Consider the following 23,766-nt stretch of genomic DNA (forward strand, 5'->3'; position numbering starts at 1 on the left):
TTACGGCGGTAAGGCTGGCTGGTATACAACAGCGAAGAGGGCTATGTGTGGTAGTCATAAGTAGTTGACAATGATGATGATGATTATACTTCTAGGGTGGTTATAGTAGGTATTATGCAATGCTAATGTTGAGTATCAAATATATATATATATATATGTATGTAGCCCTGTGGTGTTATTTGATAGTGACGTTACCTACATAGCGCCCGCGCGAGATCGCCGCAACCAAAACAAAACAAAACAAACATTGAACCTCCGCCCACCGCCGCCGCCGCCGCCGCCGCCGCCGCCAAACCCCCGCAGCCGCAGCACCAACACCCACCTAACCATGCCTCGACCACAGCAGCACTACCGCCACAACCACCACTACCTCCTCTTCCTCCGCCACAATGCCGCCTGAGCAGCAGCAACAACAAAACCACGAGCCCACAGACGGGCACCACGAGCCCACACCCACCCCCGCGCCCGCGCCCGCGCCCACATCCACAACCTCGCGCTCCCCCTCGCCCGCCGCGCCGCCCCCGCTGCCCACGGCGCCAGGCCCGCGCGCAACAGCGCTGCAAGCCGTCTTCGGCAACGCGCTGGACGCGACGCTGAAGCGCGTGTCGCACGCCAACTTTGCGGCGTGCTTCCCGACGCCCGCGCGCTACGTGCCCGAGAACCTGGATGCGTTCTGGCGGGATTTTGTCGGCAAGTTGGGGGGCGCTGCGCGGGTGAGTTTTGTTTGTTTGTGTTTTGTGTGTTTGTGTTTTTGCTATTGTTTTTGCTTTTGCGCTGTGTGGGTAGTGGGGTTTGGGCAATGGCTAATGTTGATTCCTTGGGGTGGTGACAGACAAACTTCGACCAGATCCTCAAAGAGCGCAACGTCGTGCCCGCCCTCAACGAGCTCGACGCCCTCGTCGCCGCGGCCAAGAAGCGCAAAGAGCAGGCCACGGCAGCAGCAGCAGCAGCATCCGCATCCACAAGCACAGGCGGGCCCGTCTCACCACCAACGCCCACGCCGTACGTCTCCCCTCCAATAACCACCCAAAACACACAAAACACAACCGCTAACACCCCACACACAGACCACACACGCTCCCGCCCCCCACCCTCCTCCAAGCGCACCTGCTCCCCTTCCTCTCCTCGCACACGGACCGCCTCGACGCCCAGCTCGCGACGCTGCACGCCGAGAACAAGGCGCTGGTGAGCGATATCGCGGCGCAGCGGGCCGAGATGGACGCGCTGCTGCGCGGGCTCGAGGCCGTGGTGGGCGATCTCGAGGGCGGGGTGGAGATGCTGGCGCGGGAGGAGGTGCAGGCGCTGACGGGCGAGGTGCTGGCCATTGATGGGGAGTTGGGTGCGTGAGTGAGGGCGTGTGTTTGAAGGTCGACTTTGCTTTGTTTTTTCTATTAGCGGTTTGGGGGGCTGAGGTGCTTTGCGCGCGTCTGTGACATGTACGCGTGGATGCTTGGCAATCCATCATCGCTAGGTTTCGTAGACGTGGTGGTCGCGCGGAGTGAAGGCAGGCAGACAGAGAGACAGACAGACATACAGGCCGGCATTGATCAAGCCGTCGCCTATCCAAAATCATATATACCCATCCAAACATACATACACACGTATCCAAAAAGTACAATATACACAACAAGCCATGATACATGACCCACCACCCACCCACCACATCAATCCGCCATCAGCGACAACTGGGTCGAAATCTCAAACTTGGTCTTATCGCCACTGCCATAGCCACCAGCCAGCCGATTCCTCACCAAGCTCTGGATGCGGTCGCGCAGCCTGGGTGCGTCCTCGAGCGACCACACCTTGAGCTTGATGTTCGCCTGACAGAGGCCGTAATGGACGTGCCAGACGGCGGCCTCGTCGACGCGCGCGACGGCCGGGTCGGCCTCGAGCCCGCGCAGCAGCGCCTCCAGCCCCGGGCCCGCATACGACATCATGAGCAGGCGGCCGAGGGCCCAGGCCAGCTTCCAGCCCAGCGTCGTCATGCTCAGGGCGACGACGGCGGTGATGGCGCGGTCGAGCCAGATGTACATGCGCACCGAGAGGAGGGGCAGCAGCAGCAGGAGGGTGGAGCACGAGAGCGTGAGCAGGTGCGACGGGTTGCTGAGGACCGAGGGCAGCGACTCCAGCGCCGCGACGCGCATCACTTTGCGGATGCGCGCGTGGTTCTGCAGCACCATGGCCGAGATGAGCGTGGCGGTGATGGCGGCCAGCGCGGCCGTGTCCACGCTCCCGGCTGAGACGCGCTCGTGCCCGTGCGCGCGGTGCGGCGTGTGGCCGCCGCGGTTCTCGAGCGCGTGCTGGATGTTGTGGCTGACGAGGTCGAAGCCGGTGAAGAGGAGGGTGACGGCCATGGCGAGGCCGGCGAGGACCTCGAAGCGCTCGAAGCCAAACGGGCGCTTCAGGCTCGTGCGGCGCCAGAACTCAAAGTTGCCGCCCACGTCGGCCAGGCAGCACACGGTGGCGCCGACAAAGTCGTAGAAGACGAGGTGCGACAGGGCCGTCATGGCGGCCGAGCCCTGCGCGCTCGACTTGACGTACGCGCCCACGGCCAGGTGGCACGCGCACCACGCAAAGCGCCACTTTTGCTCCATCGTCAGGCTGGCGCGCAGCTCCTTGAACGTCGGCACCGGCAGGCTGGCCGGCACCTGCAGCGGCGCGCGGGGGGCCGGCTCCAGGAAGATCTGGTGCGAGACGCTGCTGTGCTTGTACTTGTGGCCGCGCCGGCGGCCCAGCGCTTCCTGTGTGGTTTTTTTTGTCAGTCTTTGTTTGGATCTCTCCGCTTTCTCCTCTCTCTCCACATACCGGCTTCCCCCCCGCGGGCTTCCCTACGACGTAGGCCTGGGGCTGGAAGTTGAAGGGGTTGGCATCGGCGTTGTCCGTCATGGGGCTGTAGAACGAGGCCGAGGCGGGGCTGCGCGGGCTGTCGAGCGTGGAGTGGGCAAACGTCACCGACAGCGGCGACAGGGCGAGCGGGTCGGGGGCAAAGGAGTCGTCGTCGTCGAAGCCCAGGCCGACGGGAGCGGAGAGGGGCGAGGGAGGCGACGCGGGCGATTGAGGAGTAGGAGTGCGCGGGGGCACGGGCAGCGGCAGTTCGGAGGCGGCCATGGCTTTTTTATCTACGTATTCGATGTGGAGCAACAAGAGGAGCGCGCTGGTGCAGCTGGCGAACCGGGCGTGATAGACTAGGTTGATGTGGATTGTGGAGAGAAGCAGCCCCTGACTCGCGCGCGTCATCTTTCGCCGTCTTCCCGCAACACCACCGTGACCAACAAACAAACAAATAGTTATGGATGCCGACAACGACGACGAACCCCACGCCAAGCCGGGCCACAGACGCTCCCTCTCCGGCCGCCTCCTTGCCACCCTCCCCTTCCTCCGCCACTCCGACCCAGACCCCGACCCCGATCTCTCGCCCGCGCCCTCACCCGCCGACGAAACCGACGCCCTACTGCCCCGCCGGCACAAAAACACCACCACGAGCGGAGGGGGGGGCCGCCGCCGCAGAGGCTCGCTGCGCAAGACGGCGCTGCTGGGCCCCGGCCGCCAGCGCACCTCCGACCTGCTGCAAGCCTCGGCCTTGGCCCCGCGCCCCGCCTCGTCGCTGACGACCAGCGAGCACGACGACCGTCCCCCGCGCGGCCGCGACCGCTCCTACAGCCATTCCTCTACCGCTGCTGCTGCTGCCTCCTCCTCCTCCGACAGCGGCTGGCCGACCCCGCGCCCTACGGCCCAGCAACAGCAGCAGCAGACGTACGCCTCGACGACCGACGACGACGAGCAGCAGCAGCAGCAGGGACGCAGCAACGGCAGCGGCGGAAGCACTCTTGGGCCCGCGCACTTCGCGGCGCTGCAGCGGCGGCGCAGCGCCAAGAGCGCCGTCACCATCGGAGCAGCAGCGGGCGGCGCGCTGTCGGGCGCAACAACACGACACTCGTCGCCGCTGGCGCTGCCGCCCGCGACGCTGGACCTGGACGAGTGGGACTACGGCGAGACGGAGTGGTGGGGGTGGGTCGTGCTCGTCGTGACGTGGGTCGTCTTCGTCGTGGGCATGGGCAGCTGCCTGGACGTGTGGAGCTGGGCGTGGGACGTGGGCGAGACGCCGTACGCGCCGCCCGAGCTCGAGGACGACCCCACGCTGCCCATTGTCGGCTACTACCCCGCCCTCATGGTGCTGACGGCCGTCATGGCGTGGGTGTGGGTCGTCGTCGCGTGGGTCGGCATGAAGTATTTCCGCCACGCAAAGTTCATGGGCGATGAGAGCTAGACGGGCTTCATTGCTGTCTACTAATGCCGTTCGCTGCTGCGCCTTGCTCCCCCCGCCGCAGGCCCCGTCTCGTCCTCCCGCTCAAGACTCGAGGCCGACGCATCCTTCTCCGTCGGCGTCCGCTTCTCAGCATCACTCTCCTCGATATTGCGCAGCGGCACCGGCACCGGCACCTCCACCGCCCCCCTCGCCCCGCCCTTTTCCGCATCGCCCTCGCTCGCCGGCGCCCGCTCTCCACCCAAACCCTCCACCACCACCACCTCCTCCTCTTCCGGCACCGGCTTAATGCCCCACCCGCCGCGCCACCCCACCCAGCCCTTCTCCCACGGCCCCCGCACAAAACACAGCAGCAGCGCCAAAGCCACGAAGCCGACGCTCGCGCTCCCGCTGCCCACCCACCCCGCCCTCGCAAAGATATGGTTCCCGGCCGCGGTGCCCAGCAGCTGGCCACAGAAGGTAATGACCATAAACGCCGTGTTGACGCGATTGCGGGCGCGGGGCGCAATGGCGTAGATGGCGGCCCTGTTGGCCGTCTGCGCGGACTGAAACCCCCAGTCCAGGAGGAAGGCCTGCAGGACGGGCGCCGCGAGCGTGTGCATCCCAGCGTACGTGCCGACGACGATGCCGACGAGGGCGATGGCCTCGCCCACGACGACGCTGAACCAGGGCACGTGGCGGTCGGTGACGAGGCGGGCGTAGACGGGGCCGGCGAGCATGGCGCCGATGCCGATGAGGGCGAAGAGGCCGATGACCAGCGGCGGGTAGCTGTAGGGTGGGTCGGCGAGCAGGAATGTCAGCGTCGTCCAGAAGCTGGTGAAGCACGCGGCGCTGCAGAAGGAGATGAGGCAGCTTTGCACGAGGACGGGGTGCTGGCCCAGCAGCGCGATGATGCTCCATAGCAGGCGTGGGTAGCTGATTGCGCCTGCCGGGTTGCTGCGCGGGTAGTCGGGCATGAAGAGCCAGACGAGTAGCGTTACGGTTGATTGTAGCCCTAGGGCTAGCCAGTACACGTATCGCCAGGAGACGTAGTTGGTGATGGTGCCCGAGATGACGCGCGCGACGAGGAGGCCGAGCATCAGACCAGAGGTTACGATCGAGAGGCAGATGCCTTTGCGGTTGGGCGGCGCGAGCTCCCCGACCAGAGGCAGCATGAGCTGCGGCGTTACGGTTGTGATGGCCGTGATGAAGGAGATGGCTGTGAAGACGGCGAGGGAGTTCGTCACGCAGAGGCCGACCCTGGTGATGTCAGCTTCTTCCATGGAAGGATACAATCTGCTCGTCATGGAATAAGTGGCGAGGGAAGGCTGGAAGCTGTCTTTCCTTCTCTTTCTTCGTCTTCTTCATCTTCCGCTTCTCTCCACCATCGCTCCCTTTCATAACAATGGGACAAACGCACACACAGTACTCACCACATCGCCGCCGTAAAGAACATTAGACTCGTCACAAACACCCTCCGCTTGACCATGTCGGCCAGCGGACACAAGAACAGCAGCCCCGCTGCGTAGCCGGCCTGCATGACCGTCGGGATCTGCGAGACTTGCTCGTAGTTGACATTAAAGTCGCGCGCTAGCACGTTCAAGATGGGATGATTGTAGTCTGCGTGGTTGTTAGGAGGATGGACACAACGGTGGAAAGACGATAAGTAGGGAAAGGGTTTTGGAAAGAAGAGGAAGAGAATGAGGATGGCTGGCACACACAGAGATTGGCAACAGTGAAGCCGCCCGCAAACGCAAACAGCACGTTCAGCGACATGGAGAAGCGCGGCGGGTTGCGCTCATCCCAGCGACAGTTCGGCGGCACCCAAGCCAGGGCGTGGATGGCGCGCCTACACAGCGGAAGAGGAGAAGGAGGAGAAGGAGGAGGATGCGGCGGCGGGTTCGGTACGGGCATGGGGCCTGACGACGGACTCGGCGGCGTCGGCGCCCTCGCTCCAGCAGCGAGTGTCTCGGCCGGCGTGGGCATGAGGCGAGCAAGTGAGCGAGCGAGTGAGCAGGGCGCACAGCGTAGCTATTGTGCTCGCATTGCGCTGTGCAGCAGCTGGTGACGCAGTTGGAGGGCCGCTAGTGAGAGAGGTGCAGGCAGGCTGCAAGCAGGCGGGCGTTTTACAAGAAGAAAGTTTGCGAGAAGAATAAAGAGAAGAAGAAGCGAAAATAACAGAACGCGGGTAGAAGAAAAGTAGGTAGGTAGGACGCCGGAGTTTAGATGATGATGCGAACAGCCAGCGAACGAGTGACGACCTAGCGAGAGTGCTTCGGCTCCCCTCAACTCTGTGCAAGTAGGCCTAAGTCCTAAAGCCGATGCCGCTGTGCTCTGAGAGCTCCCCTTGTTTATCGGCGTGATTCCCTTGCGCTAGCCGACGCGCTGCGTGGATCCGTCATCCTGCTGGTGGGTGCGGGGATGTTGATCCATGATCAGCTCGTCGTGGGGGTTTCCCCATGTCGTTTATGCATGCGGCTCGCGGCAGGGATTGCCGAGCACCGTGGCTTCCATTCCGGGGTATTTGACCTTGGGCTTCCGCTGCTGCGTGTTGGAGTATAGGGAAATATTGATACTTTCTTCGAAGCGCTCCGAGCTTCAATATTATCTCACTTACAGAAACATGCACGTATGCTTACAGTGGCTCTAGTGATCCACGAGGGGCATGTATGTTATAGCAATATCTACCCCCTTAAACCGTTGTGAGATATAAACACCAAAAGCATCTGCAGTACTGCCGAATGGCTCTCGCTCAAAAGTCTCGTCAAGCGTGATTGGATTTCATGTCCCAATTTCATTTCTGTGCCAATTCATTGCTTTCCGTAAAGCACCAAACTTATGTCTTTCCCGAGTCGTTTCCATCAATTCGTCATTCACCGAATCGTTGCCAATGCTTGATTTCCTTAATCTTGTTTCCTGATTCAAGCCCCAAACACGACATAGCGAATAGCAAGAAGGCCCTCGATACCCAAAGGCCATCTCATGAGGGCAGCTTTGCTAGCTTGGAGAAAATGCCCAAGGTCTCAAATCCAGAGAGGGGCATTTTGTGAAGGAGTCCCAGAGTCTCGCAGCTAATTGTGGCTTGAAAACGCAGTTCTCAGCCAGTCAATGCTGTAGAGAACTCAATCTGTATCTCCAACATCAACGAGAGACCATTCGGACTCGGAGCTGTAGGGTTCTTGGTCAGTTGGCTGCGATGAGCTACTAGATGCAACTGCAGGCTGATCCAGCTCCAGGACGAAGACTTCTCCGTCAGGGATGGCATTTTCAATCTCCAGCTTCGGAATTTGGCCCGCCGGCTGTGAAGAATTCGGTTTGATGGTAAGGTAAGAACCTGCCAAATTGTGTTCGTCTTCCGGTCCAGATTCTTCGGTAGAGTTTGCAGAGGTCTCCGAGGAGGTAGCAACTGCTACAGTGTCATTGATGTCCCCACGCCTTGGCCGGTGGACCAAGGTGAAGCCATCGACTTCCGATGCTGACTCTTCCGTTTCAGATGTCGGCATGGGGGTTCTGCGTCTCTTCGGACGGTGCGCTAGTCCACGTAGACGCTCCTGCCTTCCTTCGTCCGGAGTATCGGACCACATGTGGTAAAAGAAGTCGCCCAGGTCTTCGACATCTCGCTTCGGGCCAGGGAGCTGGAAGATCTGCGGGTCCTCTGTAGCATTGTTAGCAGCTTGTTAATTATGCCCGCAGCCTTGCTTGAATGCGGGGAAACTTTGTCAAGGACTCTGACAGGAAGAAAGAGAAATGAAACGCGCGACGTACCAAAGTTCCTTTCGGCGTTCGTCCTGGAAAGATCCATATGGAATTGTGTGTGCTCGTCTGCAAGTTTCCGAAAGTCCGGGTCCTCGCTAAGTTTGTGGTAGGTGAAGCATGAGACGCAGTAGTGCAAGATCGTATCAATGAGCGGCCTCTGAGCGGATAAATATTGGTAGAAGAACGGGATGGCTTCGCAAAGATCCGGGGGAGGGGACGGCAAGCTGCAAGCCACTTCGGTGGCCCCTATGATGTTCATGTGGGCGGCTACCTGAAGCTCCGGGCACTCAAAGATGTCGGCAAGGTGGCATACTTCGGCGTGAATGAGAAGAGAGGGGTCATGGGCGAGGAAGTCAGGGCTCCAAGCGTAGTCCCCGGTGTAGATGTAGCGGAGGAAGCAGATGGCGGCGCGGTATGAGCTTGCTTCAATACTGGACTTCATCAAACCTTTCGCGCCTGCTTCAAAGGAGAAGGCCAAGACAGGGCATCGATCTCTGATGATAGCCACGTCCAAGCCGTGCAGAGTGGAGGCAGATCCATCTGGGGTGAGTATGAACAGAGATGCGGTCCCGGCAGGGCTCCACTTAAGGAAGGTGAGGTTGTCCATGTTGCGCGCTGGTGCCTAGAAGGGTTTGGACGGTGCGGCTCAGGGAGCTTTATAGCCACCCCGTCATACGGGTGCAGGCTCAAGGAAAGAGCAGTGAAAGCGTTGTTGTTAGGTAGGTCAAAGTGAACAACGTGAGAGTCAAGGTTAAAATTGAGAAGGAGCACTGCAGATGCAGCCTAGCCATGGAGCTGAGGCTAACTTCCGAGAGCTGCGGGGAGCACATGTCTGACACCCTGACACCTACTGTATACCTACGTATCATCGTCGATCATGGCTGCAACCAATCCCATGGCTCGGTCTGGGCTTGCCTTGCTGTGTGCCGTGTGTGCCTGGGCTTGTTTTGCGCCTTATTGGCTAACCGGTCGACGAGGCAGCAGCGTGCATCAGCGTTAGCTGCTGCCTCAAGTCAGCCGGCACATGATGCTGGCCGAGCATTCCACGAGAGAGCGGTTGTGACGAGCGGGCGTTGATGATCGTGGAGGACGCGCTCGTGCTGGCTGGTCTGTGAGCTGCGTCAGGGATCCGTCCCGAGGCTATCCGACCCTTGTCGGTGCATCTCTCCACTATCACTGCATCCGCAATCATCGTCGTGCGACGCATAAAAGTGCTCGAGCACTTGCTCGTACTTGCCACTGCCCGACAATGGCCTGGTTTTCCATTCTCCCCGACCATCTGAGCCAGTTCGAGACTTGGCTGGCTCGCGTCTTTGTAAGTCCCGTTTGCGTTGCGAAGCATCAAGCCAACTGACTTGACTGTGCCTAGATCCTCCTTGGTATCTTCACCATCGGCCCTTGGGCCGCCTTGATCGTCTACGACATCATCCTCTACGTTTTCCGCTCAGTCACGTACGAGATACCTTTTATTGGGGGGAGAGCACAGGGGAAAAGACGCCCGCGCGCTCCAAGCCTCTCGGAAAGGCCAAACGGAAATCGCCGGCGGTTCAGCATCGTCAGGCCAGTTTCCCAGGGGGGTGACGGTTCGGCGATAGCCACTGGGTCCTCACATCACGGCATTGCCGAGGGCTCCAATGTACAGAATCGCAACACTGAGAAAGAAAATTAGGCCGTTCAGAGGAAGCCGGGCTATCATTGCTCGAAATATACCTTAAAATTTGCAAAAAAGCAAAGAGCCGAGTCTACCAGTATCAAGCCACTACGAAAACGCGAGAACTGTTTTCGGGCAGAATCTACCAGTCTTGATATTGCGCTTGATGGACAGGCCATAAGACAGCCTGTTCTGAGGCTCAAGGATTGCTGATAGCTATCTTCTGACGTCACCGTGCCGAAGGGACCTATGCAGCGGGCACCTGCAGATATCCGTTCGAACACATATTTCTCTACAAGGAACAAAACTCGTCACCACTACCATCCTAGCCAACCGAGTCACTAGAATTAAACCACTTTGTGTTTCTTCCATCTAAATTTTCTCCCTCCGCTACACTTCTGCGAAACATCGCAATTTAGTAGATGTTCGTTTTATTAAGGCCGAAGCAATAATGTTTGATCATAGACGCTTGTCCAAGTAGACCTTCCTTTCACGACCAAAGGAATTTTTTGGTTTGGTATTGACTAACTTGTGCTTGACTACTTTTCTTAATTCTTGACTAGATCACAGCCAAATTTCCAGGTTTGCAAATGTTTGTACAGTTCTCAACATAAGAAGACTATAAGATTGTTTAGCTTGTCAACAAACTTTGTCGTCCACTGAATATGTCAACTTTCGTTTTTCGACTGAAGGCGCCTCCTGTACCCGCTTTATTTTGGACCTTTTCTGTCCAATTAAGTGAGATAAAGCGTGTATTAAGTCTCACAGGAGTCGATACCATGTACATACTACGTAGCTTGCCCAATTTCTCCAGTGCTACCCCCTTTATGCTAAGTTATATGGAAAGTGATGGTTGAATATGTGGGTCCCTTTTAGAGATCATCCAAGCCTAGAGCGCTAAAGTCCACAAACTGATGCTTTCAAGTCCCATACCAATCTACCTGTGACTCTCACCTTCCAAAGCTGTATCTCGATATATCCTTGGCCTAGAGAATTGCAGCAACTCTGCCGCTTTCAGATGCCCCCGCTTTTCCTAAACGGGCAAGGCGATCCCGATACTGCGTCAGCTCTCCACCACTTACAATCTTTCTATCTCTGTCGGCGTCAATAGCGGCTAGCTAACGAGAAGACTGATTTCAACGAGGGGTATATTTAGTGGTGGGTAATACTGTGTTTTCAAAATATTTCCGATCAAACATCCCTTTTTTCCATCTTTTCTTAAGGCGACCTGCTTGCTTCAGTGCGTTATCAATATTCTACAAACATAGGTGCAGTCATGCTTGAGCTCACAAATACGCCGGTTTTGGCGACTGCTATCTGCTTCTGCTTTGCCGTCATACTTTGCGCATGCGTAGTGTTGTTGTCAAAGTCAAGTCGATCATGGGTAGCTCACCCATCTTTCCAACTCTCTAATACCCTTTTATCATTGCTTTTGCAAGGAAGACAGGCATTGGTAATTATGGCTAATTGACTTGCTAACAGAAGCGTCAGATAAGCGCCCGGAAGAGGTGTTCTAAAGGGGACAGTCTTAAGCAATTCAATACCAAGGATGCTTATTATTCTATTGAGCCGCTCTCAAACTTTAACTGGAAAGTTGAAGAACCTTTGCAACTACGGCCTTTTAAGCCTACTTATCATCTGACCATGGGTAAGAGTTCCCCCTCTGTGTCTCGGATCACTAGTTAAGCATTGACAGCGTTGGAGAACACAACCTTGTCTGACCTCATCATCATGGACAAGACATACCTTGATCGGATCTCCTTACGCCGTAGCCTCATCAAGGAACAGGGAAAGTACGTGGTTGCTGCAAATGCAGTCATCAATCCAGGAGTTCATGAGTTCTATTCCTGGATCATGGGTGTCTACTTGCCGCGGCGCTTTCCGACAATCTACAAGCTTCTGTCATCTGAAAAGGGGAGAGAAGTTCTTTGCAATCTTGCAACTGGCGAGGAAATCCCTGTCCAGCCACCAGCGGATACTGTGGAGGCACTCAACATCCTCGGCGGGCATGTGGATGATGAGTTTCTCTTCCTTCGTCGATCCAGCGATCCAGCGGACGAGCAAAAATACAGGCTGGAAGGCTACGTCACTTGCTTTCCGTCTGGGTTCGACACGTATGCGAAGCTGAACCTGAAGCTCGCTGACATTCATACTCCCGTGCCGGGTTATGCGGCCAAACTGGAAAAATCCATGGACCGTTTCTTTGCTAATTTGGCTCTGGGAAGAGTTGTCAAGCGGCATAACTGGAGCATTACGACAAATACGAAACTCTACTCACGAAGTGGTAACCACTTGTATGAGGGAGAACAGATTGAGAAGTTGAGGCGGGAAGATTTTGATCCGGACCAGACAGTGATGAGATGCGAGAGGCAGACTTTACACAGGCTGCCCGAGAACGACGATGTGTTGGTGTTTACTTTCAAGACATATCAATACTCGATGAGACAGATCAAAGAGGAAGGAAATGGAGAACAATTGGCCAAGGCAATTGATGGGTTGAGCGAAGGGAACGTTCCGCACATGGCAACTTACAAACGCGGCGTGGTTTGGGGCGACGCTGTCAAGGAGTATCTTACTAGCTAAATGGGGGTCTGTTCTGTGGTTATCTGAAGATGTACTCGTAGGAATGTTATCACTGTAAGAGGATGAGAAGACGCGCAGATGCGTGTTTATTGTTATTAACACGATGCTCCGGGTTACTGTCGTGTGAGTGGGTCCCGCTTGGGCCGTTCGCCGTTGCTAGGAGAGCAACCGCGTCTGGCTAACGAATCGCATCGCGAAACAACGCGCAACAGCAATCGGGGTCTTCCCGCCACAACGCTCGTGGTCCAAAGCAAAAGCATACCTATCATGTACAGGTAATACCAGACTTTATTCAACACGCGCGCACATCTGCATTCCGGAATCCGCACAAATCCATCCCATCATCACGTCCGCCGTCGGATATACACACAGCTCGCTCGTTGGAGTGGTTTGACCCAATGGACGGGAACGCTTCACAAAGGCCAGGCTCTGTCATGTCGGGCCTTAGCTCCCTTTCCGACGACACGGACGAGTTCGGGCGCATGCTCATCCAGCAAGCGCGAGATGAGCAACACAAGCAGGGCGCGCTGCGCGGAAGCGTCCAGCCCTTTCGCAAGGCGAGAACGCACCCGCGCGTAGGATTGACACTTGAGAATCTTGAACGAAACAATCGGCAGCAGCCATCGCCCGCGCGACAACAACGCGACAGTCCAGAGAGCTTCAACGGCAGCGACAGGTCAGATCCACCAGTGCGACCACCAAGGCAATGGGGGAGCAAGGCGCGGCATGACAACAGCTGGTTGCGGAGGATCAACGCGGCGGACCCAATGCAAGAACAGTCGGGGGAAGAGTCGGATGCATCATATCAGCAAAGAGTCGCGGTTGGTGAAAGGACACCTCGGGCTGCAGACGTGCCATTGCCGTCTGTCGAAGATAGTCCGGCGATTTTGCGCAAGCTTGTGGAAGGGACGCCGTCTTCTACAAAGAGATACGATGCGTCTCTGCAAGAGTGGGATTTGTCAGACGACCTTACCTCGGGCTCATTTCTAGCTTCTACACCTGCGATGCCAAGGAATACGCGACTTGACGATATAAGGCAACGAGAGCGGGAAAGCATGAATCAGAATGTTGTGGAGACAAACGGACAAGGCCGGAGTCGCGGGACGTCACCAGAAGGATCACCGACAAGACCATCAAGCGCATACAAATACAATCAGACCAAGGCGGATGGGTCAGGTTTACGCGAACGCCCGGAATCTGAAGTCAACCTGCCAACACGACTGGACAGGTTAAGGAGCAAAAGAGTTATGAATGCTCCAGTTGCTGCAGATACTGGGGAGACAATCCCAGGATCACCAGTCGTTGTCTATAGGAGCCCTCCAGGGAAGGGGGAAGGTGATCGGGGCCAGACCAGCCCTCCGAAAAGGTTCGGTAGCAGATCAAATGATTCGCATGATCTACTTCGGCGACTAGCCCGGGCTACCAGCAACAGTCCCAGTCCCAGCAGGAGTCCGGAAGACAAACCCGTAATCCGTAGGGATTCGGGTGTTCGGAAGAGCTCGCCTCTGGCAGAGGAACAGGGAAACGAACCTTCGCAGAAGAAAGGCCGCAGGAACTCAAGGCTGGCACCAGGAGAGACAGCAACAACATCCGCACAGGGGATACTTACACCACCACCTGACGCAGATAACGGCGCGGTAGAACTCGATCCCTCAAAAGCATCAAAAACTAGGGATGTAAACGCGAACAATAGCGCTCCTAAATCTTCTGGGGCCGCTGCGGACACGCGGGCTAGCCAGACACATCGTGATGAACTTCCCCCACCAACTAAAACCCCAGTCGTGGCTGGTGCTTGGCCCGACACGCCTGCGACCGAAGCTCCTCGTTCAACAAGTGGCTCTAGAAGGGGGTCAGAAATTTCAGCCCGTTCAAGTTCTACATCTAGATCTAGACCCGCGCCCCGAACCAGCGCCTCTGAGTCCGGCTCGTCCAAGCAGGAAGCCAAAAAGTCAACGATTTCACAGAATGAGTCCAAGGGAAAGGGTAAGGCGCCATCATTACCGAAATCAGCCCTCTCTGCAGTCGTCAAAAACGCCAGGTCGCAACGAAAAGGAGGGCAAGCAGATGACGCATACGGCGATTCCACGATCGACTCGCTTGCAGACATGGTTTCATCACCAACAGAAAACACAACCGAGCTCGAGATCGATGAGGATACTCTCGAGGTGCTCGAGGCCCCTGGAGGCAGACCAAAAACCCTGACCGATCGGGAAAAGCAACAAGAATCACTCCAGCTCCAGAACATGAATGTGCTGCTGCGGGGTGTTCGTAGCAGCGTAAAGGATGCTAATCGTAACATGCGGCGTCTGGAGCAACAAGTTGATACGACAGAGCGGAGACCATCTGTAGCGGAAGAACCGAGAGGTTTGCACCAAAACTGCCCATGCGCCACCGGTCAGCCGTCAATGTCACCCCCGCGCTGGTTCTGGGAATGGATCAAGGGACTGTACTACGACAAAAAGGGGAAGGGAAATTTTACAAAATTGACTTGGTTTGGGGTTATTTCTTTGTTGCTGTGGTCATGGTTTTGGACCGAAACAGCGTTATGGTTCGTCCTGAGCAACCCGATGCAGTTCTAGGAGGATACATGCTAACAAGTCCCAGCAACGTCTATTGCAATAAGGTTTACGCCCACAGGATGGAAGGCTATGGGGTCGATCCCAACGCGCCGGAGCCGCCTTATGTTACATTGACCGTGCTATCTTGGATACCCCCTTTCAATTGGCTGAAGCCATTTGTTCTGACATTTTTATCATTCTTATCTTGGACTTTAAAAGGCGTCTATCACGCGGTTTTTACTGCGTTCCGGGACTCGGAGGGGGCCCGAAGGACAGTCGTCAGGACGGCTACAGAATACACCAGGAGAGCAGTGCAGCCGACAATGGATCCGGAATGGGTATACAGGATGTCGGACGATGCGGCAGTGTAAATGTTCCGCAGCGCCGTTGGAAATATTGGAAAGCGTACCTAGATTTTGGACAGGGATCCACTGTCATTTGTAGGTGCACGGTCAGGCACAGCAAAGCACTGATCAACTTCCCCGTATGTATAATGTGACCACGCGCGCAGCGCAAAAGATAACTGTCTGGGGAACAGCTCGCTTAAGCCCCCTCGATTGCGCAAGAGCGACTAAAGGATCTCACTTGCCAATCTGAGAGCGCGTAACCTAAGAATGACGTCATGCGACGGCTTGCCCGCAGCTTCCCCCCAGCCGTCATCGGGCAAGAGCTACCCTACCTAGCGTCTTTTACCTACAAAACCCATAAGCCCGCCCCGGCTAGCTATCTCTATTCAATCCTTCTTGACGCTTCCTCCCACCTCAATTCAAGCTCTCCATATATCACAATGTCTTTTTTCCGATCATCTACCGCGCTCCGCACTGCTATCGTGCGCCCCGCCTTCCGTCCAGCCACCCGGTCTGCCCTCTCCGTCACGTCGCAGCGCTTCTTCGCTACTCAGGACTACGGCAGCGGTGAAGGCAACCCAGCTGGCGAGAAGCCACAAGAGCAGGGACCTTCCAAGTCGTCAGACCTCGAGCACCCTGGTCCCCCTCCTCCCGATGTTGGCAAAGGTAGCGGCACTACGCCAACAAAGGCTGGAAACAAAGGACACAATGCCGGCGAGAGCTCGCAAGGCTCCTCCAAATCATCTAGCTCTTCCTCCAAGGGATCATCGGGAAGCAGCAGCGACTCTTCAGTAAAAGGTGCGCGGCCTAAGATCCTTAACGACAACCCGCCTGCAGAACCGAGCGAGGAAGTCAAGCAACACAACCGTGAGATGGAGAACCGTGCTGAAAGAGCCGAGGTAAAGATTGATAATGCGGACACGAAGAAGGACAAGGTATCGCCTAAGTTCTGGTCCGGTATGCAAGCTCTCTCCCCTCTGCGCGAGTGTCGAAAAACTAACACAGGCGTAGGCCAAGGTGGAGCCGACAGGGACCCGTAAATGTCAGTGGCGTGGTGGCGCAATTCGCTCTGACGATGACTTTCACAAGCTGCCATGTGGCTATGACGACGAATCAATGTATGACGAATGGCGGGCTCCAGTCTGGACCGGCCCATGTAATTGTACCACATTACTCTAGCTAGCGATATCCTCCGCTGCTTGAGACAACATGATTGAAGAAGACCATTATCGCATTTCAATGCGAAGACCGTGAACTGTGGGGAGAGCTATTGCACTGAAGGAAAAGGGAGATTTAGTTAGTGTGATGGGCGGGGATGGAGATCAATCATTCATCCAATGACGTCGGTGGCCGATCTCTAGTGGTACGAGTAGGTAGCGGACAAACAGGGAATCAAACCAACCCTAGAGAGAAGGATGGGAGAATCATTGTCGTGCGCCGTAAATCTGGCCAGCTTGTTCCGGCGACGCGATCGACGATTGGACCACAGGGTTTCGCGCGACATAATTGCGTCAGACTCAGCGCGCTCCTGCTCTACTCTCGTACAAAGGAGCTCCTCACACAACACCTAAACTCAACGCTTCTCCCCCTCCTCCTCTCTCTCCCATCATCAAGCATCCTCATCAACAGTTTCTTGCAACAATTCCATCCTCGGTTCGAATAACCAGTCGATATCTGAAAGCATGAGGTTTTCTTTCGCTTCTGCCCTTGTGGTGGCTCTGGCCGCGGAGTCTGCCGTCGCCAGCACCTGGTTTGGCAAGGCTGGTAAGTCGCACAACCCTACAAAGTCACCGAACGGAGTTTTAGACACGTTTCGGAACGTCTCTTGTTGACGCATTGCAATAGCATACAACAAGTGGCACGAGACCGAGCTCGAGAGATGGCTCTCTGACCACGACGTCCCCTACCCCACTCCTGCAGATCGCAAGGACCTTGAGAACTTGGTCAAGGAGAACTGGAACTCCAAGGTCGCACAGCCCTACAACAGCTGGGACACGAATCAGCTCCAGTCGTACTTGAGCACCAAGGGCGTTCAGGCCAAGAAGGGTGCCGAGGAGAACAAGGACAGCTTGCTCTCTCAGGTCAAGTCCTACTGGTACGAGACTGAGGAACAGGCCAGCGATTCCTACAACAGCGTCAAGGACTGGGTCTTCGACAGGTATGTTGAAGCCAAAAGCGATATCTTAACGGGCTCAAGTGCTAACTTATTGCAGCTGGACCGACTCTCAGTTGAAGGCTTTCCTTGATCGCCATGGAATCCCTAGCCCTCAGCCCCGCACTCGTGATACCCTCCTCAAGTCTGCCCGCGAGAACTACCAGTCCGCCGCGAGCAAGGTTGGCGAGACTGCTGCTTACCCTGGCAACTGGCTCTACGAGTCTTGGTCTGAGTCTGACTTGAAGGCTTGGCTTGATGAGCGTGGCTACCCGGCTCCTCAGCCCAGCACCCGTGACAAGCTCATCGCCTCTGTTCGTCGCAACTCTCGCCTTGCCAGCGAGCACATGAGGGCCGCTGCATCTTCTGCTTCCGCTTCTGCCTCCGGTGCTCAGCAGAGCCTCACTGACTCGCTTCTCGACGCCTGGTCTGACACCCAGATCAAGGAGTGGTGCGACAAGAACAACATCAAGGTTCCCCAGGGCTCCAAGCGCAACGAGCTCATCGCTCTTGCCCGCAAGCACCGCGCCCAGCTCACTGGTGACCGCCTCGACTCTTCCGCTTCCTCCGTCTTCGGTGCTGCCACTTCTTCTGCTGGCAACCAGTACGCTAAGGCTACCGATGATGCTGCTTTGAAGAAGGACCAGGCTGCTGGCGCCGCTGGTTACTACGTTGACTGGATCAAGTCCAAGCTTGGTCTCGCTGCTTCCCAGGCCTCTGTCAGCGCTACTAGCGCTACCGATGCTGCTGGCGCATCTGCTAGCTCTCTCGGAAGTGTTGGCGGTGCCAGCGCTAGCAGTGCTTCTTCTGCTGCTTCTAAGAGCGCTAAGAGCGCCGCTTCCCAGGCCTCCAAGGATGCGAAGAGCTCTGCCTCTAGCGTCAAGTCTGCCGCTTCGAAGTCCAGTGGCGCTGCTGGTGATGCTGCCACTGAGAGCCTCTCCTCTGCCAAGCACCGTGCCAGCGAGGCTGCTCAGCGGGCTACGGATGCTGTGAAGGAGGAGTTGTAAGCAATTTAACTCGACAACCTCGAGGAACAAAAAGATCCGTAGGACAACTTCAGGATCAGTGAGAAAGGATGCCTGGATTCGGATGGAATCCGGGAGTGATCACGCGACATGAGTTTATGACCACTGGGAATCCAGCGAGATGGCCTTTCTGAAGGTCATGGGGAACGAGGATTCGACGACGGCGCCTGTGTACTATTAGACGACTACTGAAAATTGCATGGCTTAATTGGCATCTGACAGGTGGCATCGATTCGGCGTGCGTACGTTATCCCTTAGGTCGATGCTAATACGAAGTTGAAAGACTTGAAAGCTGGTTCCTTGTGAAGTGATCTATCCAAGTAATAAGCTTTTTCGCTGACTCTTCTTACTCGTCTCCAAGCACCACCACTAGGGACGAGTACATAGCCGTTAAGCAAATACAGACGCTATTTGATATCTCTAACGTCCGTCATCGCGAACCGAGATCCACCGTGTAGCGAGACAGCGGACGATACAAGCAGTCCCTTCAGAGCACTTCTTGCCGAGCTCCTAGCCTGAGTTCTAGGTATAGATAGAAAGGTCTTAGAGTATATATACACTCTATATATCTTGGCTGAGTATCGTCTTCTACTCCGTATAAGTATCACCATCTCACTTCACGGTGAACCACGGTTAACGGTGACATTTCAGCAAATTTCCGCTACTTCCAGGACTTTCAAACTAATGCATTTAGTTACTTCCCAACATTTACTAATGTTATTAGATATAATTCGCAGTCATTATCTTTTTATTCATCCACAAATAGCCACTAACTCGTGGTTGCCTGGTCTTACCAAAAACGGTTCGCTTCTGCCTGTCGCTGTTGTTTTGGGACTGACCACATTTCGTCACAGCGTCATTGGCCGCGCTGCTGGGCTTAGACTGACGAAGTATTCACACGTGGATGTTGTCCCTCCCCGTTTGACTCCCGGCTTAACCCTCGTACCAGCACGTTTGGATCTGCACCTGAGAAGGGTGAAGAAAGCAAAGTTATCCCACATACCCCTTGGTTCCACAACACACAGCGTTAAGCTTTGCCATCTTGAAATGTTGCACTCTGCAACACGGAGGTACCTTTTACAAGAGAGCCACAACTGATGCCTGATACCGGGTAGATGGTAGCTTTGAAAGCAGCAAGGTATGTCAAGTGGAAATGGGAAGTTGCCAAGATCCCGTCGCACGTTTTCTCGGTATCCAGCCTCTGGGGTCATGGGAAGAGTATGACTCCCTGGTATGTTATGATCGGGATCGATGACGATATTACCAGAGGGTACATGGTCAGGAGGTTCGATTGCTTCCTATTGATTTGCTCTCCCCAATTCCTTTTGAAAAGAAGCAACTGTCCACTGTCCACCAAACACAACCAAACACCTCGCAAGGCAGCTTCCATAACGGCAGCCAACTTCCTACAAAGCAACCACTTGGCGAAAACACAAATACCAATATACACGCACTGTAATTCCACTGTGACACACCACTTCTGCATCTTCAGAAACCAGTCTAGCAGGCAGACTCAACTTCCGCCTTTAAAGACAAGCAAGCAGGATGCCATCTCAAAGACCCAGACGTAACGCCATCTCTGGGCCCTCCACCAGCCAGCTGTACACATCCCGTGGCACCCAATACACCGACGAGGAACTGGAAACCCACTTCAGATCTACAGCAACGCCCCCCTTTCCATCGGCAGTTCTATCTCTTCGCCAGCACGGGGCGATGCCAATCGAATCAGTTTCACCAATGTACAATTGTAACGTTGAAGTGGATAGTGTACGTACAGCACATGCATACAAAACCCCCCCCCGCACACACACTTCCCCACAAGCTGACACCACTCCCCCAGCAGCGTCCTCGAAACCCACCCCCCAGCCCCCAATCCTCGAGCCCTCCCGGAACCCCCGAGGAGCGACCCTCGAGCCCAAACCTACCCCTAAGTCCAAGCCTATCCCCTTACTCCATCTACCCCAACAGCCCCTTCGGACCCTTCCACGAGTTTGACTTCAACTACACGAACTCACACAACGCCAACTCGCCCGCACACGACTCCTACAGCCCCCTCAGCACCCCCATTTCCACAACTCGCCAAAACTACCCTTACTACCCCGCACCTCCTCCCAACTTCAGACCAAGCCTTAGCGTCCGCCACGGCGTGCACAAACGCGACAACACCAGCGGCACGCGCCCCAGGCGGCAGCGCAGGCACGGCGAGCACCGCACCCGCGCGCCCGGCAGCCTGCAGTGCAGCCGCAATGCCCCGGATTTTCTCATCCAGGACATTATGAGCGGGGAACCCGAGCCGGACTGCGAATGCCGGAGATGGACATGGCCGTCGTTTTCGTCCACGTCACACACGTGGTCTTCCCGGGTCGCTGCTGCGACAAGAAGGCATTTGATGAGGGAAACAGCGGGTGTAAGTTGGGAGCGGGAGCAGGCGCGGCAGGTGGATTCGCTGGCTGAGAGTTTTCGGAGGCAGCAGATTCGGGAGGACGATGCTGAGGAGACGGTGATGAATGCGGAAGAGACGGAGGCGGGTGCGGAACAAAGGGATGAAGATATGCATGAGAGCAAGGATCAATAGGCAGGGTTGGGCTTGTTGATAGATGCAAGTTGATACAGAGTTTGTTACTTTTGTATCGTGGCTTTGTAGTATCATCTCTCCTTTTATCCCTAGGCCCGGTCCACCCCTCAACTAACGTCCGTCACCGCGAACCGAGATCCACCGTATAGTGAGATAGGGGACGATACAATCAGTCCCTATAGAGTGCACCTTACTAAGACAGTGGACGATATAAGCAGTCCCTATAGAGTACTTCTTACCCAGCTCCTAGCCCGAGTTCTAGGCACAGATAAAAAGGTCTTAGAGTATATATAGACTTTATATACCTTGAGTAGGTCTCTTCTTCTACTCCGTATAAGTATCACCATCTCGCTTTACGGTGAATCTCGGTTAACGGTGATGGACGTTACAATCTAAGAGTAGAAAGTATATAACACAGCTTTACAGGTACGTCATCACGTAGGTAGGCAAAACATCTCTATCTTTTTGAATATTGCGTTGTTTTAGCACGCTCTAGTAGTCTGTGATACCAAGAGGCAAGGAAAGGGGAAAGGAAAAGGAGAAAAGTGCTACAAAAGAAAGATAGAAGTAGAAAATATGAGGCCCAATAACATAACTCCGCAGATATGCATGTTTTTTACTCTGCCTCTTCAGTTCTTGCCCTTCGTCCTGCTCCGGGTCGAGTGCGACGGAGGCGAGTCTTCGCCCTCCGCAGCTCCTTCTTCAACAGGCTCACCAGCCTCCCTCTCATCCCTACTGATCTCGCTAACCTCCGTCATTCCGCCATCGGTGGTCGCAGTCGTAGGCCGTCCGTCAGCAGCCGAACCGCTAACCGGGTACAGCCACGCCTTCTGCGACTCCTTGACCTGCTCCACAAGCTTCTGCGCCTCGCTCTCCTGGCCGTTCAGTTCCTGGCAGCCCATGCACTTCCATTGGCCGACTTCCTCGAGCGACTTCACGCCCGGCGGTGCCTGGCCGTTGACAAGGCGGCAGTGTGAACAGATGAGCGCGAGGCGGTTCTTCGGCTGAGTCTCGTCCTCACCCAGCAGGACGTCAAGAATACGGTCGTACCAGTTCGACTGCTGCGCGCCGGCCGCATACTGTGAGGCGAAAGCATTGGGAGCGAAATCGGCGCTGGGCTGGGGCTCGAGCTGGAGTTGAGATAGCTGAGGTGGCTGAGGCGGGAAACCAGGCTGGTCCTGTGGTGGGGGAGGAGGGAATGGCCCGGTGGCCACGTCGCCGGCGGACATTGGGCGTGGCGGCGGAGGAGTTCCCGGAGCCAATTGGTTGCGCGCAATGTTTGCGGTAGGGGGTGGAGCGAAATTGGTCCGGCCTTGTGGAGCCCCTTCGGCCTGCTGCTTTGCGGCCCCTGAAGTCTTGCGCTTGCTGGCGGAGGAGGGTGCCTTCTGCGGCGAGGGCCTGGGAGAGCCATACTTCTGGAGAAGTTCCTGCGTCGAGTTGTATTTAGTAGCTTCCTTAAGCTTGTCAATGGTTGCATCGCGCTGCTTGTAGAGGTTGTCCAGATACGTCTGGGTGTTCTGGATGCGGTAGCTGTAGTAAGAGGCAAGGCCCGTCCTCACGCCATAGATGCTTTGCGAGTGGTTAGCAACAGTACGCGCAAGTTTAGATAGAGCATGCGCCTACATAACTGGACCTCCAGCGATGACAGTGTATTCAACAGGGCCCCATTGTGGCCAGCCGGTAACCAAGACCAAGATGAGGGCGGCCAGTATATAGGCGAAGCCAGTGTACAAGGTCCACATGACCTTGACCCTCCTCGATCTCTGTCGCAGGCCGTCATTTGTCGCGCTTGTCCTTGCTATCTTGGTGGACAGGGCGGAGAGGGCCTTCTCGAAGCCGGCGGCGGAGGTATCATCCTGAAGCCTGGATTAGCGCGGCTCGTTTCTAGAGCGAAAGGGGTTGTAGGGGGAGAAGGGGAGCTTACCTTCCAGGGCCAGAGAGACACCATGATGGTGGTGTAATGTCTTCAGCTTCCAGTGCACGAATGCGGACGGGAGTGTGTAGGTAGGTAGAGCAGCTTCTCCGGGCGCGCGCGCGTGGCTTCTTTACCTGGTTTACGTCAACGGGGCTAACCTGCCGTACAGGGATGATCGGTCACCCGCGATTGCCGCGCTAGGTCGAACTTTTCGCCGGCCTCCGCTCTCGACGGTTTTGCCCCGGCCCGCCCGACAAGACTTCCGAGCCGCATCGCCTCTCGATCCCCAGATCACCCCCGGAACCACGGCATCCTTCCCTGACCCCTCTCGGAAGGTTCACTTGCTGCAAAAAATGGCCCTCCAAGCCTACCGCGGCCTCCTGCGCTCCGCCCGGATCGCCTTTCAAGGTACAATCTCTTCCGGCGCAGCCGCAGCTTTCGACTCTAACATTGCTGCTTCTAGGCGATCTCCAGGTCCTGAACGCCGCCCGCTTCGAGATTCGCGACAAGTTTGATGCCAACCGCGCACTTGCCACCGGCAGCAAGGAGCAACAAGCCTCCATCGAGCATGCAAACGCCGTGGCCACGATTCTGAGGGAGAACGTTGTTCAAGGTCAAGCACAGGACGAGAACAACTACAGTACGAAGCACTTTGGACGGCATGGAATGCGTCACTGGCTAACACGCACACTTGCAGAGCTCAAAATCCACGAGCACACCGAGCGTGGCGACAATGAGTCGATCAAGTTTGCTGGCAAGAACACTTTGGCTGGCGTGAAATGCTGTTCAGCATGATAATTTGTCAAACCCGGCAAATGCTTGTGATACCCTGCTGCTACGTGCAGGTTATGTTCAGACCTCGCCACCTAACGCCGAAACTCCAACCTATGAGCGGTTTCCTAGCCATAGCTCCGCTATACCTCATGGAAATCCAGGGCCCACCCGCGGCCCGAGAGACCGC

General features: G+C 56.0%; 13 protein-coding genes across 13 annotated transcripts; 9 read left to right on the forward strand and 4 right to left on the reverse strand.

Annotated features, from left to right (window-relative positions):
• Positions 1–389: 389 nt before the first annotated feature.
• Positions 390–1,583, forward strand: K452DRAFT_316166 (uncharacterized protein; the record flags this gene model as incomplete). Its single annotated transcript, XM_033543933.1, has 3 exons — positions 390–713; positions 833–1,002; positions 1,068–1,583. The coding sequence occupies 3 exons, from the start codon at positions 390–392 to the stop codon at positions 1,345–1,347; spliced, it is 774 nt and encodes a 257-aa protein (XP_033400749.1). The 3' UTR covers positions 1,348–1,583.
• Positions 1,584–1,664: 81 nt separating this feature from the next.
• On the reverse strand, positions 1,665–2,886 carry K452DRAFT_305980 (uncharacterized protein; the record flags this gene model as incomplete). The annotated part of the gene is made up of 2 exons (XM_033542945.1): positions 1,665–2,741; positions 2,806–2,886. The coding sequence occupies 2 exons, from the start codon at positions 2,884–2,886 to the stop codon at positions 1,665–1,667; spliced, it is 1,158 nt and encodes a 385-aa protein (XP_033400750.1).
• A 384-nt stretch (positions 2,887–3,270) lies between these two features.
• K452DRAFT_133930 (uncharacterized protein) lies at positions 3,271–4,277 on the forward strand. The gene has a single exon (XM_033535317.1). The coding sequence runs from the start codon at positions 3,290–3,292 to the stop codon at positions 4,265–4,267; it is 978 nt and encodes a 325-aa protein (XP_033400751.1). The 5' UTR covers positions 3,271–3,289; the 3' UTR covers positions 4,268–4,277.
• A 274-nt stretch (positions 4,278–4,551) lies between these two features.
• K452DRAFT_216302 (uncharacterized protein) lies at positions 4,552–6,100 on the reverse strand (the record flags this gene model as incomplete). Its single annotated transcript, XM_033536253.1, has 3 exons — positions 4,552–5,503; positions 5,677–5,863; positions 5,965–6,100. Coding segments are annotated over 3 exons (1,275 nt in total), but the record flags the coding sequence as incomplete, so codon positions are not given.
• Positions 6,101–6,931: 831 nt separating this feature from the next.
• K452DRAFT_265623 (uncharacterized protein) lies at positions 6,932–9,056 on the reverse strand. Its single transcript, XM_033538753.1, has 2 exons — positions 8,009–9,056; positions 6,932–7,898 (listed from the first exon to the last, which is right to left on the reverse strand). The coding sequence occupies exons 1-2, from the start codon at positions 8,604–8,606 to the stop codon at positions 7,366–7,368; spliced, it is 1,131 nt and encodes a 376-aa protein (XP_033400753.1). The 5' UTR covers positions 8,607–9,056; the 3' UTR covers positions 6,932–7,365.
• A 192-nt stretch (positions 9,057–9,248) lies between these two features.
• K452DRAFT_200774 (uncharacterized protein) lies at positions 9,249–9,554 on the forward strand (the record flags this gene model as incomplete). The annotated part of the gene is made up of 2 exons (XM_033536033.1): positions 9,249–9,314; positions 9,369–9,554. Coding segments are annotated over 2 exons (252 nt in total), but the record flags the coding sequence as incomplete, so codon positions are not given.
• Positions 9,555–10,846: 1,292 nt separating this feature from the next.
• K452DRAFT_265628 (uncharacterized protein) lies at positions 10,847–12,308 on the forward strand. Its single transcript, XM_033538754.1, has 2 exons — positions 10,847–11,298; positions 11,347–12,308. Exons 1-2 carry the CDS (start codon positions 11,295–11,297, stop codon positions 12,231–12,233), a joined length of 891 nt encoding a protein of 296 aa, XP_033400755.1. The 5' UTR covers positions 10,847–11,294; the 3' UTR covers positions 12,234–12,308.
• Positions 12,309–12,482: 174 nt separating this feature from the next.
• K452DRAFT_356380 (uncharacterized protein) lies at positions 12,483–15,217 on the forward strand. Its single transcript, XM_033546042.1, has 2 exons — positions 12,483–14,781; positions 14,838–15,217. Exons 1-2 carry the CDS (start codon positions 12,632–12,634, stop codon positions 15,160–15,162), a joined length of 2,475 nt encoding a protein of 824 aa, XP_033400756.1. The 5' UTR covers positions 12,483–12,631; the 3' UTR covers positions 15,163–15,217.
• Positions 15,218–15,504: 287 nt separating this feature from the next.
• K452DRAFT_316174 (uncharacterized protein) lies at positions 15,505–16,536 on the forward strand. The gene is made up of 2 exons (XM_033543934.1): positions 15,505–16,095; positions 16,150–16,536. Exons 1-2 carry the CDS (start codon positions 15,579–15,581, stop codon positions 16,176–16,178), a joined length of 546 nt encoding a protein of 181 aa, XP_033400757.1. The 5' UTR covers positions 15,505–15,578; the 3' UTR covers positions 16,179–16,536.
• A 153-nt stretch (positions 16,537–16,689) lies between these two features.
• K452DRAFT_316175 (uncharacterized protein) lies at positions 16,690–18,598 on the forward strand. Its single transcript, XM_033543935.1, has 3 exons — positions 16,690–16,902; positions 16,984–17,296; positions 17,352–18,598. Exons 1-3 carry the CDS (start codon positions 16,821–16,823, stop codon positions 18,295–18,297), a joined length of 1,341 nt encoding a protein of 446 aa, XP_033400758.1. The 5' UTR covers positions 16,690–16,820; the 3' UTR covers positions 18,298–18,598.
• A 1,262-nt stretch (positions 18,599–19,860) lies between these two features.
• K452DRAFT_316176 (uncharacterized protein) lies at positions 19,861–20,895 on the forward strand (the record flags this gene model as incomplete). Its single annotated transcript, XM_033543936.1, has 2 exons — positions 19,861–20,082; positions 20,156–20,895. 2 exons carry the CDS (start codon positions 19,861–19,863, stop codon positions 20,888–20,890), a joined length of 957 nt encoding a protein of 318 aa, XP_033400759.1. The 3' UTR covers positions 20,891–20,895.
• A 439-nt stretch (positions 20,896–21,334) lies between these two features.
• On the reverse strand, positions 21,335–22,889 carry K452DRAFT_265639 (uncharacterized protein). Its single transcript, XM_033538755.1, has 3 exons — positions 22,815–22,889; positions 22,514–22,746; positions 21,335–22,459 (listed from the first exon to the last, which is right to left on the reverse strand). Exons 1-3 carry the CDS (start codon positions 22,836–22,838, stop codon positions 21,520–21,522), a joined length of 1,197 nt encoding a protein of 398 aa, XP_033400760.1. The 5' UTR covers positions 22,839–22,889; the 3' UTR covers positions 21,335–21,519.
• Positions 22,890–23,158: 269 nt separating this feature from the next.
• Positions 23,159–23,600, forward strand: K452DRAFT_295606 (uncharacterized protein; the record flags this gene model as incomplete). The annotated part of the gene is made up of 3 exons (XM_033541830.1): positions 23,159–23,213; positions 23,269–23,445; positions 23,503–23,600. 3 exons carry the CDS (start codon positions 23,159–23,161, stop codon positions 23,598–23,600), a joined length of 330 nt encoding a protein of 109 aa, XP_033400761.1.
• Between the last annotated feature and the right edge of the window lie 166 nt (positions 23,601–23,766).

Source organism: Aplosporella prunicola (assembly GCF_010093885.1).
Source record: "Aplosporella prunicola CBS 121167 unplaced genomic scaffold K452scaffold_5, whole genome shotgun sequence".
Lineage (NCBI taxonomy): Eukaryota > Fungi > Ascomycota > Dothideomycetes > Botryosphaeriales > Aplosporellaceae > Aplosporella > Aplosporella prunicola.